At 49.9% G+C, this 18,121-nt stretch overlaps 2 protein-coding genes and 2 non-coding genes across 4 annotated transcripts; all 4 read right to left on the bottom strand.

The window, feature by feature from the left end:
• Positions 1-856: 856 nt before the first annotated feature.
• On the bottom strand, positions 857-1,732 carry DCS_00221 (uncharacterized protein; the record flags this gene model as incomplete). Its single annotated transcript, XM_040797562.1, has 1 exon — positions 857-1,732. The coding sequence occupies one exon, from the start codon at positions 1,730-1,732 to the stop codon at positions 857-859; it is 876 nt and encodes a 291-aa protein (XP_040658445.1).
• Positions 1,733-3,980: 2,248 nt separating this feature from the next.
• On the bottom strand, positions 3,981-4,065 carry DCS_t2. Its single transcript has one exon. It is a non-coding gene; the product is annotated as a tRNA-Ile (tRNA).
• A 668-nt stretch (positions 4,066-4,733) lies between these two features.
• On the bottom strand, positions 4,734-4,805 carry DCS_t1. The gene has a single exon. It is a non-coding gene; the product is annotated as a tRNA-Thr (tRNA).
• A 2,798-nt stretch (positions 4,806-7,603) lies between these two features.
• Positions 7,604-11,905, bottom strand: DCS_00220 (uracil permease-like protein; the record flags this gene model as incomplete). The annotated part of the gene is made up of 7 exons (XM_040797561.1): positions 7,604-7,635; positions 7,928-8,211; positions 8,470-8,508; positions 8,564-9,407; positions 9,772-10,039; positions 10,088-11,749; positions 11,822-11,905. The coding sequence occupies 7 exons, from the start codon at positions 11,903-11,905 to the stop codon at positions 7,604-7,606; spliced, it is 3,213 nt and encodes a 1,070-aa protein (XP_040658444.1).
• Between the last annotated feature and the right edge of the window lie 6,216 nt (positions 11,906-18,121).

Here is an 18,121-nt window from a genome sequence, read left to right as displayed (position 1 = left end):
GAAAGGAGGCTATGGAGATTATTCTTCGTTACCTTGTCGTTTGGATTCACGAAATTCACAGGTGCTATCTTTGCCCCAGGCTAACTATTCCGCATATTCCGAGACTGGTAGCAGAGACTAAGCTATTGGCTTTACACTCCACTCATCATGTGCTCTATCTGAATCTGCCGCAACGAGACGGGGCGAATGACCGGCCTTGACAATTTCAAACGGCATATGGCATCACCATGAGACTTGACCGAAGCACCAGCATCCAGTAACTCCTCGGCAATAGAATGTCCTTGCCCACCATGCCTCCGTGCCACGGAATCCCAAGCCTCTATTACAGGACGTCTCAGGGTCAATTTCCATGTTCCTCTCCAGGTTATCACAGCAGGTAGCCCTCGCTCAGGTCGCCGATACCTAAAGAGCATCGCCAATCCTTTGCCTCCGTTCCATATCTCCATCACTTCGAGATTTGGCATTTTCATGGCCGCCGCCGCTGCTGCCTGGAGCATGTCATCCAACTCCATCGAGCACTCCCCTGGCGCGAGCAGTCGTGAAGTCAGCGCAAGCCAAGTCAGGTTGGGCCACTTCCAGGAAAGCTCTCGGGCGTGAAAAAAATGGCTAGCATCTACTAGAAACGACGCTGAGACGTGTTCGAGCGAGAGACTGGCGTTGGCAACTGCCCGGCTAACATGAGAGGATGGTATTCGCACAGGGTCGCAGCCCATATTCTCAAAACTAGCTGGGTACGCTTGGTTGAAATTCTCAAAGAGTACGAGTCTCCGAAGTCGATTAGACGCGAGCGATTCAAAAAGATATCGTAAAGCTATAGCGACGAAGAGTAGTAGGTTGTTAGCAGCCAATAGTATAACTAGACTATAGAAGTAACCGAGAACAATAAACCGGCGTAGTAGCACTTACCTTGATCTGTATCCCGCTGTATAATGTTATCCCATTCCCTCCAAGGCTCGTAATGAATTTGCCGGAGTCCGGGAAGACGGGCAAACATATGTGCCAACGCGTCCGGCTTCCATCGTCGGCGGTTCTGTTGACGGAGGAGCACACCTGTTACTGCCGGGACTAAAGGCAGTTGCTGCCACCACTTGTATTCTTCTTGTTCGTTATCAAAAGGTCCCTCGCCCATAATTTCGTCAAAGGGTTTGTGGCAAGCAGCATATGAAGGAATGGAAGGTTGACGACCAGTAATCCATCCGTGGTGGTGGTCGCTAGCTTTGAACAACAACGACTGCTCTATGTGTTGAACTCGGCCGTACGCATTGGAATCATTATCAGGCTCAAAGGTCAGATATTTAAACCAATGCTCCGAGTCGCTGAGGGAGTGGACGCTAATATCTAGCAGTAAGTCGCCGTCTGGTTCCCATGCGCTAAGGTGCGAGAAGAGATCTTGGAATGCCGTAATAATCATGGTATTGTCTGCGTTGCTCATGCCTCGCGAAAATGGAAAGTCGCATTGGGTGCAATCATATTTTTCGAGTTCCAAGCAAAGCCAAATATAGCGTACGAGACTCCTATTACGATGAACCATGGAACCAAAATTAGCGAGGCGTGACGGTGTCAGCTTGATCCGGGAGAAGTTGTGCCGCTCGATAGTCGTCTGCCACTCTCGCGACACTGTGGCGAAGTCAGCCAAGCGACAACCGTCCTGCATTAAGACTTCCAAGACCATGTAACGAATCTCGGCGGGAAAGCAGTGCCAAGATGTCATGTTGGCTGTCGTCTGCGACATTGGTGTCGTTATCGTAAGTAATGAGAGGGAAAAGGTCGACAGATGAACGGCGTGCGGAAGAACCGAAGTGGCCGTGACCAAAGCGTAGTGTCCTCTTTATACGATTCGCTGCAGCAGTACTGGCGATGCAGCTTGTCAAACGACTGTAGGCAGATTCCGCTTGATGTGTCGGGTTCGTGGGCAACTGCTTGCTATAAACAATACGATTAAAAAGGAAGGCATACCCTTCCTTGGTGTAAGACCTTGTTTGGCCAATGCAAAGCAGAACTTGACTGTGCGGCGATGAAAAGAGTAGTAGATCGTTTGATGTTGGAGGAAAGTCATATACCCATTTTGAAGTGCCGCTATGCTTCATTAATTTTCTGCTGTGGCAGCAAATTTTGTTTTCGACAGCCTAAGAGTTTGTTGCAGTTTATAGTTTGGCCGCGCGTTGGTGCATCTTATTAAAAGAAGTCGTAGTGGATAGTAAAGGTTCAGATATATTATCTAGAGGATTGCTCCTTGCAAGGCTACGAAGTTCTTTTTGCAAGATAAGTAAACTCTGTTACAGCCTTATTTTCCCTAGCCAATCCCGTTGTCACGATGCAGTATGTGCAAAGACTGTAGAATTTTCGAAATAAGGAGGAAGAAAAGGGGAAGAGAACTATGAGTGTGGGAATGGGAGAAGCTATGTACATGGGGTGGTTGCCGTGCATCACGTAATACGTGATGCAGAGTGTAGGGTAGGCAAGAAAAGACCGATATACAATATCGTTACTGTAACGGGGTTAAAGTCCGGGTAGTTGGTTACGTAACGGTATCTAGATCTACGCCTATTTAAGCAGGTAAAGAGGATACCTAGTAGTTGGCAACAACAGCATTAAGAAGAACACCAACAGATTGATTCTGCCCTATCTCACGATCTTTGATTCGTTGTAGCCCTAGTCCGGGCGGACCCCCTTTTCCTCTGTTGCATCATATTACTCCGTACACCTGCGCGGCACTCCGTACAGTGTACAGCTATCATGTAAGTACTGTCTGCGGGGCCTCTCGTCGGCCCTGCACCACCACAGACAGTACTGTACTGTAGAGGTCCATGTAAGTGCAAGGAATAAGTGCTAGGTACCTACTTAGTACCTAGTAAGCATGGTGTCCTGGCACAGGCTGGCAGTAGGGGACGGCGCTACCCCAGCAGTACAGTGTCTTTCAGTGGCCCGACTGGTGCTGGGAATGGTTCCTTTCTCCTCTGTGGCCAGGTGTTACAAACCAACCAGCACCGGTCAGCTACTATCAAATTGGTTATGTTGTCCATCTATCGCCAAAGTATGCATGTATGTATTGTATGTATGTATGTAAGCTGTATTTGCAAGTATGTAAGCTGGTATATGCAAGTAATGCGCACAGTATGCATGGATAGGTATGTACTTGAATTAAGTCCTAAGTAATACAGAATGTACATGTACCAAGTTGAATGCAAGCAATCAGTACTCCCTCCGTACGCGTGTGCCTGTACTCCTCTCTACATGTACTGTACTCGTATACTGTACGTAGGTGTAGCATTACTTGCTTGTAATGAATGAAGTACGTTCTTAATATCAAGTACTTGCTTTACTTGCAGTACAACTACACGTACTTGCAGCTACAAGTATTTACAAGTACAAGCACAGAATGTAAGTATTTACAAGTACAAGCACAGACATGTGAGTATTTACAAGTACAAGCACAGACATGTGAGTATTTACAAGTACAAGCACAGACATGTGAGCATTTACAAGTACAAGCACAGAATGTGAGTATTTACAAGTACAAGTATAGACATGTAAGTATTTACAGGTAACACTTGCTTAAATCAAGTACAGCCAGCTTACTTTTTCCTTGCGTTGTACAAGTACTTGATTAATGATTGACTACTTACTTACTTACGGAGTACTCCGTACACCTACAAGTATTTATTCAAGCACAGACAGCTGTAAGTAAGTAAGTAGCAAGTAATAAAGTAAGTATTTACTTGTAATTACTGCCAACACTTGCTTACAGCCAACTCCAACTGCTAGTTGCAATGGCATTGTGCCAGCCAATCAAAATCACACAACTATCGCTCCCACGTCCAGGACCCGCCGTAATATATCAGCACCGCTCCCAAATAATAATAATGGGCCGCGCAGAAAAAAAAACCCCACTGCCACCCACACAAAGTGAGTGAAAAATGAACTACACCACCAGGTGTGCGATTCATGATCAAAAATAAACCCGGTAGGCGTAGAGCAGATGCTCCCAGCAGGGCTCGAACCTGCGATCTTCGCATTACTAATGTTCTATTAGTACGACGCTTTAACCAACTAAGCTATGGAAGCCTATCTCGGATCGGTGAAAGGCCGTTTCTTATTTCACCCTATGCAACTGGCGCGTCATGAGGACTCGAGATGATGGAGCCACGTGGAGGCGAACTGAAGTTGGTCCCAGATCGATGACATGCCTTGCGTTGTCGGGAACCATCAGAATGCTGGACGTTTGATGTGTGCCCAACGTACCAAGTTGCTCCGTAGGCAGTCGGGCCTAACTTGCCGGGATGGTCTCACGTACTTGCGCACCCTTGAGGCTTGCGACTATGATTTAGCCATGATGCGGAACTGGGACACGCCCGTCAGAGTGTCCACCAACGGTGAGATGATGGGCACGCCGCCGGGTCTTGACTCCCTGCTCGGCAAGAAGTTGCGCCTTGGCCGTTTGCCTATGCCGTTTGCCTATGCTGGATCACGACTCGGTCCGATCCGCGACGGGCGAAACGTTGGTGACGCATCCCTAGACGGCCGAGCTCGTGAAGCCTGCGTTGAGTTGACTGGATGGAAAAGGGGCCAAGAACTTGTCCGTAGTCACGCAGCAAGGCAAGGATATTGGCAGTGGCAACATGAATACGAAGAACGATGTTGGCAAAAAACAAAAAAGGAAAAAAAACATCTCATCGTATGCCTCCCTGAATTTGGTTAGCGACTCTGCGGCGGCCAAACAGGAAGGTAGGATAGACATACTAACGGAATCGAACCGTTGATCTTATCATTACTAGTGATACGCTTTACCACTAAGCCAAGGAGGCATTCTACGGTGAGGGGTGCGCGATTATGGAGGGTAATGAAGCCATGTGCCGACTTGCTGTTCCTTGCTGGTCAGCGAAGCGGATGAAGCAAGTTGGCAGCGAAGCAAACAGGAGCACCAGGTTCGTGCGACGGTCCCGCTTTCGGAGAACTACACGTGGTCGCGAATTTCCAGTCTCGGACCATGCTTTACGTGTTGACGTCCCATCGTCGTGATTACTTGAGGTGTACAAGGGCCCTCGTTGGTGTTGTCGTTCGCACCGAAGCGTGCTTCTCGCAGCAAACGGACGTTGATGGGGATTGACCATTGCGCCCATTGCTCCCAGCACACAAACCCACGGCATGGACGACGCGCAGTTGCCTCGGATGGATCGTCGCTTGAACATGGGCATGGTCGGTGCGACGGGTTGTTGACGATGCGGTGAGAACGGGGAATCACGTCACAACTGCGGCGAAAACGGGTATCCATTCGTGCCATCACTGGCTCCGTGAGCTTCGAGGTCCGGCCTTCCAGGACATGACGGCAGGAGGAGGAGACATGAGCAGCCGAGACATGCCAGCATCGACGGCGTGAACCTGGGTGGGCATACTCCGTACAAGGATCCCACTCCTGCCACGCGGCGAATGAAACGAGCATGGACGCTGCCAACGGACGATTTGCCATGCTGCGAGGGGGTGGCTAGAGGCGACCGGTGCACGTGGCAGGGCCGTCGTTCCGCCTTGGCGCCTGCGTACACGGTAGAGCTGGTCAGAGCTTGGGAGGAATTTCTTCCCTTGCTTCGCAACGAATACCGGCAGATTCCTTGCGCTTGCAGGAGCTGGCGTGCATGGCCTCGAGGGCGCACAGTGAATGCTGTCCGGAACCACTCGGGCTCCTTCTAGATGGCAGAGCCGGCGATGTACGGCAGAATACTTAATGAATGCACACTAACATGGCAACGTTGCGTACCGCTTGTGAAGTACCTGGAGTGCATGTGCTGCAATTAGTTACACAGTGCAAATTCCCACGTTTTTTAGGTCCCGTGCAGTACCTGCATCCAAGTATTATTACTTACCTAGAGTACTTGCGAATGAAATACCCGTACTTGGAAATAATAAAAGGCTGAAAACTCCTTCGCCCGCCGCCTGGTTGCGTTGTTGCGGGCGGTCCCAGTGGAACTAGCGTCCGACAACTGGCGTCGCTGCGTGATTGGTTCCAAGCACCAGCATATCCTTACCAGTGTCACGGCGTACTCCTGCTGAGAGGACAGGATATAATGGACACGACCATGATGCATTCCTTGCAAACACCGTATGTCCCGCTCCCGACGATGCGGGCCTACTCCGTAAGTAAGTACCTACTATTAATAATACTCCGTATTACTTACTGTACTTGCTGCTTGTACAACTAGGTAGTACTTACGTAGGTACCTAGCAGGCTCGAGAGTATCGTTCGCGGCGGGGAGCAAGACGTACAGGTACCTATTTACCCCCAAAAGAGTCACTTCTTCTCCTCATGATCGCGAGGAAGATACGGAAGGGTGATGTGCACCTGCGCATATTTCCACGTAGGCAAGTGCTGATCATGCGCAGGTAAAAGCACCGTACGGTATTGTACAGCACATGCACGAGAACCTACAGTGCCTGCCTGACCTGTACCTAGTGCCCCAGACCGAGATGGATGGGTAGTACCTAGGTAGGTGCCACAGCACAACCACGGCACAACCACGGCACATCCACAGCACGTTCACACAGGTACTGTACAACTAGGCTCTACCTAGGTAGGCACTAGGTGCTCTGTACCTGAAGATATGTTCCGTCCTAAGTATTACCAAGGTACTCGATCTACCTGTAGGATCCGAGGCATGCGGCATTTCATCGCAGAGGCTGTAATTACAGCACCCGTAGGCGCCCGCCATTTTGGTAGGTGTCCAGCGTGTGCCCGATAGTCACCGGCGTGGGGTGTGTCGTAGGCTACACGTGTGTCACCAACATGCCCGGAATTCGGCCATGATGCTTACCTATACTTGCTTGTACTTGCACGTCCATGACGGGCGAGGCCGACACGGGGCGGGGCCTATCTTTGGCCGGCTTCTGCATCGGCGGACAATGCGGGACCTGCCAACGCGGAGTGCTTCTACTCCGCGCGCACCGTACCGGTAGGAGAGTGCACCTATGCATGCACGCGCACCTACCTCGGAGGATCCATGGAATCCTTCTCGACAGGGACTTTTGGCGGTCGACTGATGCTCCTTCACATCTAGATGCATATGCACAAGCGCAGCACGCCAAGGCATACCTTGCCGGCATGCGGGGCCGAGCCAGGCTCGCACCTCCATCACATGCACGGTGCGTTGGCCGTTCGATTCGGTCAAGAAGAAGATTCGCCGTCGTCCATTTCATCACCTGCGCGGAGCATGTTTGAGATGAAGCAATGGCGCTGCGATTCAGTGACGCTCCGTCACCCTCGGGCGAGTGGGCGACGATGCTACGTAGCTGGCGTTGCGGGGTCCCGGCGCACCTCCTCGGGGCCGGCTCGGCGTGTTGGCTCGGCGTGCCATGATTGATTGTCCACCGACGCACCGTGGAGCACGGCGAACCATCACGTTGGGGAGCCGTTGTTCCGCCGTCCATCTCCCAAACGTCCCGTCGAGGCGGCCGGTCGACAAGGGCGTTCCCCTCGAGGACGTGCTTCGGGTCAAGCTGGCACGAAGCGCCGAGAAGCGTCCATGATGGCGGCGGCACGAAGCTACCCGTTGGGTTGGAGGGAATGGAATCGCCGCCCGAATCGACGGCGGCCGTCCGTCTCGGCCTCCTCTCCCTACGCCGCCTCTTCCGGAGCCATGAGGAACACTGTACGAGCACTGCGTACTTACTTGCGGCAAAGGCTGCCTGCCCATGACGCTCCACACGCGGTGCCGGCCAAGCCGCGACGACGACAAACACGTGCTTCGTGTGCTGCACCGTGCGACAAGTGCTGCAAGTAATTACTTGCAGGCAAGTACAGTCAGTGCTTGCCATTGTGGAGGAGTGGCCACGATGATACGAACGCAGGCCTCTGCTCACACGATGCGGCGCCCCACCTGACCCTGCTCCTGATTTTTAGCGCCTATGCACAACCAAGCTCCTAGTGCTCCGTACTTACTTGCTGGACAAGCTCTGCCGGCAGCTGTTCGGAAGTTCACGGAAGCACTCGTGGTCCTGGCGGGCCTGGTGGACACGATGGCCTGCACAGCCATGATGGCCCCAGCAATGACGGCGGCTTGAGCGGTCGCGGCGGCGGCCTCGGTGGTCAAGACGCACAGCGCAGGTGCAAGTGCTGTAGATGTTAATTGGTGGGCCGGCAAAAGTGTCGATTCGCCATGCGGTGGTGGCGCCAGCGAAATTGAATCGTCGCTTTTTTCTAGTGACTGTACTGGCTGTACTGCACTGTAAGTAAGTCATGACAGCAGCCTAAAAGCACCAACGTCGCAGCGACGGCAACCTGGATCCAGGGCGGGCCCGGCAGTCACCACTGCCCTGGCTGTCCCCGCAGCGGCCCCCAGCAGCCATGGCGCCCTGGGTAATTCCAACTGCCCCCGCTGTCAGGTCAGTTAGTGCCTTGGTAGTAGATGCCGTACATGTACTACAGGTGCAGAATGTTCCGAGTAACCAGGGCATGTGTGCTCCGTGCTCCGTGCTCCGTACACTGCATCTTTGCGTGCATATGTACTAGGTGGTGTAGCGCTGGGTGTAGCATAGTCGTCATGTGCTGTGTAGGCGCCTTGTGTGGTGCACTAACGTTGGCGCCATGTGTGCTGGGCAGTGCATTAAGTAGGCGCTAAATCGCAGTGGTGCGAGGTTGTACGGCGCGCCGCAGCTGTTCGCACAAGCGTGCAGTTGCATGGCGAGAAACGGGTTCGTATCATGATGGATGCCGTGCCGTGTGCTCGTCGTCGACTCGTCAAAGGATTCGCCGCCGCATCTTCCTCGGCGCATCCGTACGTAACAGCGCGGCTGTGCCGCCTGCATCTCTGACCTGGCTCCGTCCCATCCGGCGGCTCCTCTGCTGCCGCTAGCCCTGCTGTCGAGGAAACGCTGCGGAGCCTTCGCTTCGATGCAGCAGCCATGGTTCGGCTCCCTCCAGCTCTCCCGTGTGCTCGGTTGCGCCGTAGGCGCGTCTGCGGCGAGGTCGGCTTCGACGCCGGAACCGGGGATAAATAGTCGACGTCGCCCGCGTCGCGAGGACGGGACCTGCGCTTCATCACACCTCGTCCTCGGCCCGGCAGAATCCGCTCGCGTCCCAGATCCCAACCGTAGGCGAGAGATTCGTCTTCTCCAAGATAAAACGACAGCCGAACCGAAATCGCCACGATGCACCACCTCCTCGCCATGGCGCCGCTTCTGTTGGGAGCTCTCGCCGGCAACTATTGCGTCGACAGACCAAACCTGGATCGTGTCGGCGACTTGCTCGATGCGAACAAGCCCAAAAGCGTCGATGCGACGCTCAAGCACTTGCGTGCCGCGGTTGAACAGTTGCAGTTGGACCTCTGCAAGGATTGTGTCAATTTCGAGGAAAGACCCGTCGGCGAGGTACCGTCCTGCAAGGAAATATACGATCTCCAACTGCACCTGAGGGGGCTGGTCTGGTAGACAAATTCGTCGGCATGTCAGCGAACCCACCACGACGCGAGTGGCCGACCTCGGCGGAAGGCTAGAGCAAGAAAAGGCCGCGGCGTGACGGCCATGTCGATGATCGAAACGGAGGCTACGCCTGGAAGATGGCATCGTCGCCGGGGGGTTGGCATGCCCGAGGCCATCGTCGCCCTTGGCGCATTCCCCTCGGCGCATTCCCCTCGGCGCATTTCCTTCTGCGCATGGCCAGGCGGCGACAAGCTCGTGGCCGCCTCGTGGACGTCGATCGAGTCATGAACGACAGAGGCCGGGTTGTACCCATATTAGTGGCCACCACCGTCACATGCAGAGTTGGAAATTATTACCCCTTCCTACTTTCCAACGTCCCTGTCCGTCCGCTCGAGCATCCCTCGTCGCAACGTAGCCGTGCCCAAACCCCGCAGGCCACGCCCTTGGCATCGCGTACCATGGCGCCGTCGTCGTCGTCGTCGTCGTCGTCGTCGTCGTCGTAGTCGTCAATGCGACGGAGCAAACGGCAACGTGTGCGCAGGCCGTTCCGTCGCACCCGTGCATCCATCCCGCCAACGCCAGTGCCGGTCACGGTCGCTGCACGGATACCCCCACAAGCGGCGTCTTGGCCCGCCTGGCCAGATGCGACGATGCACGGCGACGTCAAAAACCGCCGTCACACGTGCTTCGCGTCCTTGCTCTCCGGGACCGCGACCCTCAACTCGTCGTCGTCGTCGTCCTGATCCCCTTGACCGTCGTAGGCGACGTGGACGACGTCGGAATCCTCGCCCACCTCCATCCAGCGGTCGCTCGTCGCGGGCACGGGAAAAATCTTGCACAGGCCCCAGTACATGAGCGACGAGACGAGGAAGCCGCCGAAAAAGTTGACGTTGTAAATGTACGTCGCCGCCGCCGGCACCTCGGCCCCGACGGCGCCGGCGAAGCCGACGACGTTGATGAGGATGCCCGCGACGTAGGCGGCGTAGGCGCGCCAGTGGACGCCCCACGTGTAAAAGTAAGGCCCCGTCCTGCGGCCGTCGTACAGCTTCCGGACGAGGAGGAACCCCTTCCGGATGGCGTAGTAGTCGGCCACCATGACGCCGGCGATGGAGCTCAGGAAGACGCTGTAGGCCGACAGGTACGTCGTGAAGCTGTTGGCGCTCGTGAGCAGGTTGTAGGGGCACATGGCGAGGCCGACGAGGGCGCAGATGTAGCCGCCGCGACGGATGTTGATGTAGCGCGGCAGCAGCGCCGTCATGTCGCTGCCGGCCGAGACCGAGTTGGCGGCGATGTTGGTGCCGAGCTGGGCCAGGGCAAAGGCGAAGGCGATGACGAAGACGCCGAAGCGCTGGCCCGAGCTGGCGCCGTCGAGCAGCATGTCGAGCAGGTTCAGCGGGTCCCAGATGGTCTCGCCGAAGAGGATGGTCGACGACGACGAGACGATGATGCCGATGAACGACGTCACGGCGAAGCTCACGGGGATGGCCACGAGCTGGGACCAGAGGGCGTCCCTCGGCTTGCGGGCGAAGCGGGAAAAGTCGCAGTCGTTGATGATGAGGGTCGAAAAGTTGGCAATCGACGACATGACGCCCTTGACAAACTCCCACGCGAGGTCGCTGCCGTGGATGGTGTTGCCCTGCTGGACGATGGGGCCGACGCCGCCGGCGCGGACGACGACCCAGACGAGAAAGGCGACGCCCGCCGGCGGCACGAAGAAGGCCTTGACGGTGAAGAGGTGGCGGATCTTGTGGACGGGGAACCAGATGGCCGGCAGCGAGCAGAGCCAGAAGATGACAAAGGAGACGTAGTCGGGCGTGCTCGAGACGCCGGGGGGGAAGGGACCGGGCATCTCGGTGCGGTCCCACGAGGGCCAGATGGAGCGGATCATGATGTAGACGCAGTGGCCGCCGATGTAGGCCTGCACGCCGTACCAGACGCAGGCTGCAAACGTCGGTGAGCGGGAGACGCAGAGGCGGACGGGAGACGCAGAAAAGCAGACGGGGGACGCAGAAGCAGACGGGGGACACGACGCACCCATGGCCGCACGGTTCAGCACGGGCCAGAGACTCCCCCAGATGCCAAACGAGGCCCGGCTGACGACGGGGAAGCCGACGTGGTACACGGCGCCGATGCGGCCGGTGAGGACGATGAAGCAGGCGGCAAAGGCGTAGCCGATCCAGACGCAGAGCCAGGCCTGCCACCAGGAGAGGCCGCCGACAATCATCGACGACGAAATCATCCACGTGTTGATGTTGAGCGAATCGGCGATCCAGAAGCCGACAAAGTTCCAAGGGCCCCATTGACGACGCTCGCGCTCGACGGGTTTGAGGTCATGGTTCGTGAGCTGGTCGAGACCGTGTCAGCCTTCTCGTCCACGAGCGAATCGCCCGACCGACGACGACGGAATGGAGCCTACCATGCGTTGGCTCGACGTGAGGCCCGGCTCTGCCTCGACGGCAAGCTTGCCGGCCCATCGCCTGAGGCGAGCCTTGACGGCCATGGCTCGTCGGCGACACGATGGAATCAATCTCACCGTGCCCGAGGATGTGACGGGATGGCGACGAAGGGAGTCGAGGAGAGTCGAGCATGGTGTAGGTGCATGCCGCTGCCGTCGAGAGGGCCCTGGATGGGAACTTGCCTGGCCGTCGTGGCGTCCACCGTGGCGAACCAGGGGGGAGACGGAGCATCCTGCCGACCAGCCGGATGCGTGCGGCGTGGGGTGGCACGATTCGATGGTTAGATGGTTAGATGGTTAGATGGTTAGATGCTGCTAGTCCCCGTGCCTGGCTTGGGCGGTCCCCTGCCGCTAGGGAGCGGATGTCTTGGAGGAGGACGGACAAGTATCGTCCTTGACGGCTCGCGAGACATACCAAGAACTGGGTACTCCGTACTTGCCTAATATCTAGTATGCAACCTAGTAGGTATTAATACTACTCTGTACTCGGTGCTGCACGGGGCTACAGTGGCTGATTACAGGAGCTGTACGGAATACGGATACTTTTTCTCCGAATAACTTGCAACACCCAAGCGTACTGCACTGTCGGTGTAATAAGTGCTCGTACCGCATGCGTACTGTACGATGTAGTTGTACAAGAACCCTGAATCTGGCAACCGGCCCAAGCCACAAGGGCCCACTCGCCTTGGTCACGACCTTTACCGACACCTAGTTGTGCTACGTACAGGTACATGTAAGTAATAAAGCACATCTACTCCGTACTAGGTACCTACTAGTACCTAGCGGTAATACCTACGCCTGAACCACCGCAGTAGTCATGCTCTGTAGTCGTTCCGTGCTCTGTATTACAGCAATTGCTAGCCAAGTATCCGTGCATGCACTGTACTACGGCCTCTACGGTAAAGGAGTATGCATCTCAGACGACCAAAGTTCGCGTACCTCAGTCGACCACACCAACGCCACAATAAAAAAAAACGGGTTACGGTACATAACCTTTCGCGTAAATACTTTTGGAAAATTAAAAGATACTTCCTAGGAACTGCGGCTCGAACTCCAACTTATATCCAAAAAATAGACTGTGTACCTAGAAATTACAGTGCTTAGGAAAATACAGGGCATCCATTGCGCTAGGAACTAACTGCTAATTACAGTACATCCACTGCGCTGTAAACAACTTTAAGTTATAGTGCGTCCACTGCGCTGTAAACAACTTTAAGTTACAGTACGTCTACTATATTGCAAATTAGTTATCGCTTGGAATTAGTTCCAAACTACTTCCTGTGCGTTTTGGTGGAATTAATTCCGAACCACTTTGCCGTACCTTATTGGAATCGGTTCCAAACCACTTTACCGTACCTTATTGGAATCGGTTCTAAACTACTTCGCCATACCTTATTGGAATTAATTCTAACCACTTTGTATGCGTCTTGGTGGAATTAATTCCGAACTACTTCGCCGTACCTTATTAGAATCGGTTCCAAACCACTTCGCCGTACCTTATTGGAATCGGTTCCAAACCACTTCGCCGTACCTTATTGGAATTAATTCTAACCACTTTGTATGCATCTTGGTGGAATCAATTCCGAACTACTTTACCGTACCTTATTGGAATCGGTTCCAAACTACTTCGCCGTGCCTTATTGGAATCGGTTCCAAACTACTTCGCCGTACCTTATTGGAATCGGTTCCAACCACTTTGTGTGCGTCTTAGTGGAATTAATTCCGAACTACTTCGCCGTACCTTATTGGAATCGGTTCTAAACTACTTCGCTATGCCTTATTGGAATCGGTTCCGAACTACTTTGCCGTACCTTATTGGAATTAATTCTAACTACTTTATGTACGTTTTGGTGGAATTAATTCCGAACTACTTCGCCGTGCCTTATTAGAATTAATTTCGAACCACTTCGCTATATCTTATTGGAATCGGTTCCAAACTACTTCGCCGTACCTTATTGGAATCAATTCTAACCACTTTATGTATGTTTTGGTGGAATTAATTCCGAACCACTTTACCGTACCTTATTAGAATTAATTTCGAACTACTTCGCTGTATCTTATTGGAATCGGTTCCAAACCATTTCGCTATACCTTATTGGAATTGGTTCTGTTAAAATTACTGGTATTTATACTAGTAAGACTACCCAAATAGGATACTATCCTATGTGTTGCCATTTGCAACACCGGGCAGTAGTACTACTGCTTGCCCATATACTACCACTGTACTGTACGTACAGGTAGTATATCGAGTTGACGAATTGCACTTGCTATGCAAATTCTCCTTACTCCGACTTGGTACAATTGATGGCAGTACTACTGCCCAGCCAATTTACTACTGTCGCACGTTACGTGCAAAGTAGTACTTAGTCGACTAAGTAAGATCATTGATCGGGCCGTCAATTGACGCGCTCCCAACTACTACTAGTAGTTGCCCGCCAACAGTACTACTGTTGCGCGGGAGGACCCACCCAACTGCAACTAGCAGTTGCTTGCCAGTAGTACTACTACTGGCCCGCTCGACTACTGCAGTACTGCTGCTGTACTGTTACGACCGAACCCTAATACTGATTAACCCTGCTAGTTGCAACCAACTTGCAGTATGACTCAACCAGAGTATTTAGAGCTGCATTGAATGCAAGCAGATTGTTCGGAGATGCATTGTATGGAATCAGATAGAATTCCAACACGTGCACATTGCACTGATTGAGGTACTACCTCTCAGGTATAAAATAGTCCTCCCTTTCCTACACTCTTAGATAGTTAGGATAATGCACACGCTGAAAACACACACGCACGCGCGCAAGCAAGCACAAGAAACACAATAGTCTTTCTTTTCTGAATTGTCCCTTGGCACTCCTATTTGACTTGTTCAAATCTGTATTCCTTGCCCAGTTACTAACTGGTGCACTTCCTGCTGTTACTAACAGCCTCGATTGATATCCATTTTGGATAGTCCGTGCAACTGAACTTCCACTGCGCACCCTTCCTATTTTACCCCTTTATTCCAAGAGGTAATTCCCCTTTTCATTTTAAGAGGTTCCAACCCACTTTACAGTATCTTATTAAAGTAAAAGATAGTTCTAGTTCCATACCGTATTATTATAGATTCCAAAAGTTATACTCTATTGTATTGCAAATAAATTGTATAGGTACGGTGCCTGTCTTTGTATTTTCTTTGAGAAACGCTACGAAAGGATTATAAGCTATTGCGCTAAGAGCTGTTTATATTTATGGGTTGCTATAGCAAAGTTACTTGCGTAAATGCATTATACGAATATATTGCTATTCTATTCCAAACCAATTCGTATTGTATTTATATTATTATTGCATACCTATCTTCGAATTGTTTTACGTTACGCGCACTACTATCTTATTGCTAGTATTAGGTTAAATTTGCAATTAATCCGTCCATTATGTCCTACAAAACGCATTAAGGATATCTTCGGTACCTTAATAAGGGCCGCCGCCTACCCGACGAAATAATTCCGCCGTTACAATTAAACAATCGAGGAGAGGTAATTTTGGTACTAGGAGAAGTATTTTATCGCTATCGAAGCGATATTGGGCTTTGCGTTATAGTAAAAACTTTATTTAAATTAATTCGTATTATATTTAAACTAACAGCCGTTTAATTTTAGAATGATCAGTTTAGCAGCATATCGTTATTAAAATATTACTATAAACGCGTGCATAAGGTCGATTCAGAGGAGCTACAATCTGGGTTAAATACGTCCGAGTTTAATACAATTATTAACAGTAAATATATTTTCTTGCTCTATATTTTAATACTACTGCTAATCAATTTAGGATAGTATAACGATTTCGCTACTGGTAATATACCGCAGTGGATACTAAGAAAGCCTGCAAGGACAACAATACTAGTAACAAACAGCCGCCCTCCTGTACTCCAATATAACAGTCCAACACAATATACAAGTACAGTTCCTTAGGGCAATAAAATACTAGGCCGTAGGGCTGTATAGATAAATGCACAGCAAACGCTATAACTTCGCAGTATTTATAGCGGCCCCGCTACAGTAAACTAAGTTATTGCAAATATAGAGTCGCTAGCGGTATGTATTGGAATTAATTCGAATATACGTCTAAGTAATACTAACTACCTTACTAGGAACTACTTGTAAATACGCCTATACTAGGAGAGGTATATATATATTCCAAATACGTTTCGAATTAGTTCTAGACTTATTTACTAATTGTATATAGACGGCTATAAGGCCGTTATTTAAATTAATTCGTCGAACACTAGGATCTCCTATTGCGCTAGTATTACGCGTACTACGCCCCCGGCTAAGAGTGCCTCCGTAATAGAGGGTAGCTTTACTATTCCTGTCGCTAAGCTCGATATACAAAAGTTTTAAGACAAAAGACAATATAGGCTTAGATAAGGTATAGTAATTATATTATATTTAAAATAAGGTTGGAATTAATTCTAGCTTATTACTAACGAACTTATAGGATAAAAGGAATAAAATTAATAATAATAATACTACCGATAAGATACAAAGCAAGTTAAGTAAGTCGAACGAGTTAAGCAATACTATATCCGAGGATAAGTATAGATAAATTGCAAAAAGGAAGGGGAAACAAAATATACAAAGGGTAGAAGGCGCCCGAAGAAAAGCAGTAACAAAGTCGAAGATTAGGGCACTAAGTAAGGCAAATGCCCAGAATAAAGCACTAATAAGGGCCGCTGCCTTATAGGTACGTAAAAGTACAGAACTAGTATTATTGTTTTGGAACCGCTTTTAAACCAATTTAGGTCGGTAAGCTAATAAACTCTTACTAAAAGGATAATTGTAATTGTCTATCTAACTCCAACTTTTACAATACGACGGCCAATTCGGACTCTAGCTCGTCTATAAGTAGCTCCTCTACTATAAGCTCCTCTACTGTAACTCCTACCCGTATTGCCTTTAAGATAGAGTCTACCGCCGCAATAGCTAAAAATAAAGTAGGTTACTTCTGGAATTAATTCCATACTAATTCCATTATACTATATATCTATTTTACTTATAATTATATACGCAGATTGATAATAAGCCTACTAGCGGAACGATAATATAGACAATACGGATAAATAAGAGGAAGAGATAAGATAAGTCTGTTTCCTAGGTACGCAATAAATAGTATTTAAATTAGTTACTTAGAGTAATAACCCGCAAAAATAACAGCATATGCAAATACCGCTTACCAAAAAGCAAGCCGAATTATATAACCCTACTATAAGCACTAAAGGAGAGGTATGTTTCGAATGCAAATAAATCCAAAATTATTCCGTACGTATAACTTACGGATTAATAGGGCGAAAGTTCTTAGATAATATCTAGTACTATAGTACCTATAGTACGGAAGGAGATCCTAACGCATTGCGAATTAGTTTAGTTCTAACTCCGCTATATTTATTCGAACTTTAATTACTAATGATACGTAGGAGACGGATAAGTCCTACTGCAATAGACTGTTTTCCAGCCTACTATTTAAGTTCCTACCAAAACAAGAAGCTCCTCTAAATAAGGCAGGCAATAGGTATAACTCAAAAGCAATGCGCAAATTGTTATCGATACCTAACGACATAGATTTCCGTACTAGCAAGTACAAATATACATACTGCAAAGTAGCAGGCGGATGTAAGTAGATTGGAATTGGTTCTATGCGTATTTCGAGTTAGTTTTAATATATTTATAGGTTACTGCCCAACGCAATAATTTTCGAATGGCTGTTATATTTAGATAAACTTCTACTTATTGCTAGAACGGCAGCGGGTCGTACCGTTAAACTAGAAGGATTAAGATTAGGGAGTTTTATTGTATAAGTACTACGATATAGTAGTTTAAGTAAATATAAAGTTTTAATCGGACAATATATTTTAAGATTGTTATAAAATTATTGCGTTATATCTAGTAACAATATTAAGTATTCTTTGGCAGTAATATACAATTACGTTATGGACCAGACTGAAACTAGTTCTAAATTAATTCCAGCTATACTGGTAAAGAACGAGGTTGCAATACATTATGTCTTATTTAAGTTTATTCCATAAAACATTCCGATACTATACAAGATATTTAATATATTTTGCTAAATACTCCAAGGCAAGAAAATATATTACTATAGTACTTAAATACTTCAGGGCATAGTATATATATATATATATATATATAATACATTAAGTTGGGTATTACGTTTAGTAACGTTTTTTTCTACAGTAGGGTACTATTTTTTTTTATATATATCTATGTA

The sequence above is a fragment of the Drechmeria coniospora genome, chromosome 01, assembly GCF_001625195.1.
Source record: "Drechmeria coniospora strain ARSEF 6962 chromosome 01, whole genome shotgun sequence".
Lineage (NCBI taxonomy): Eukaryota > Fungi > Ascomycota > Sordariomycetes > Hypocreales > Ophiocordycipitaceae > Drechmeria > Drechmeria coniospora.
This window is presented reverse-complemented; position numbering and strand designations above follow the sequence as displayed.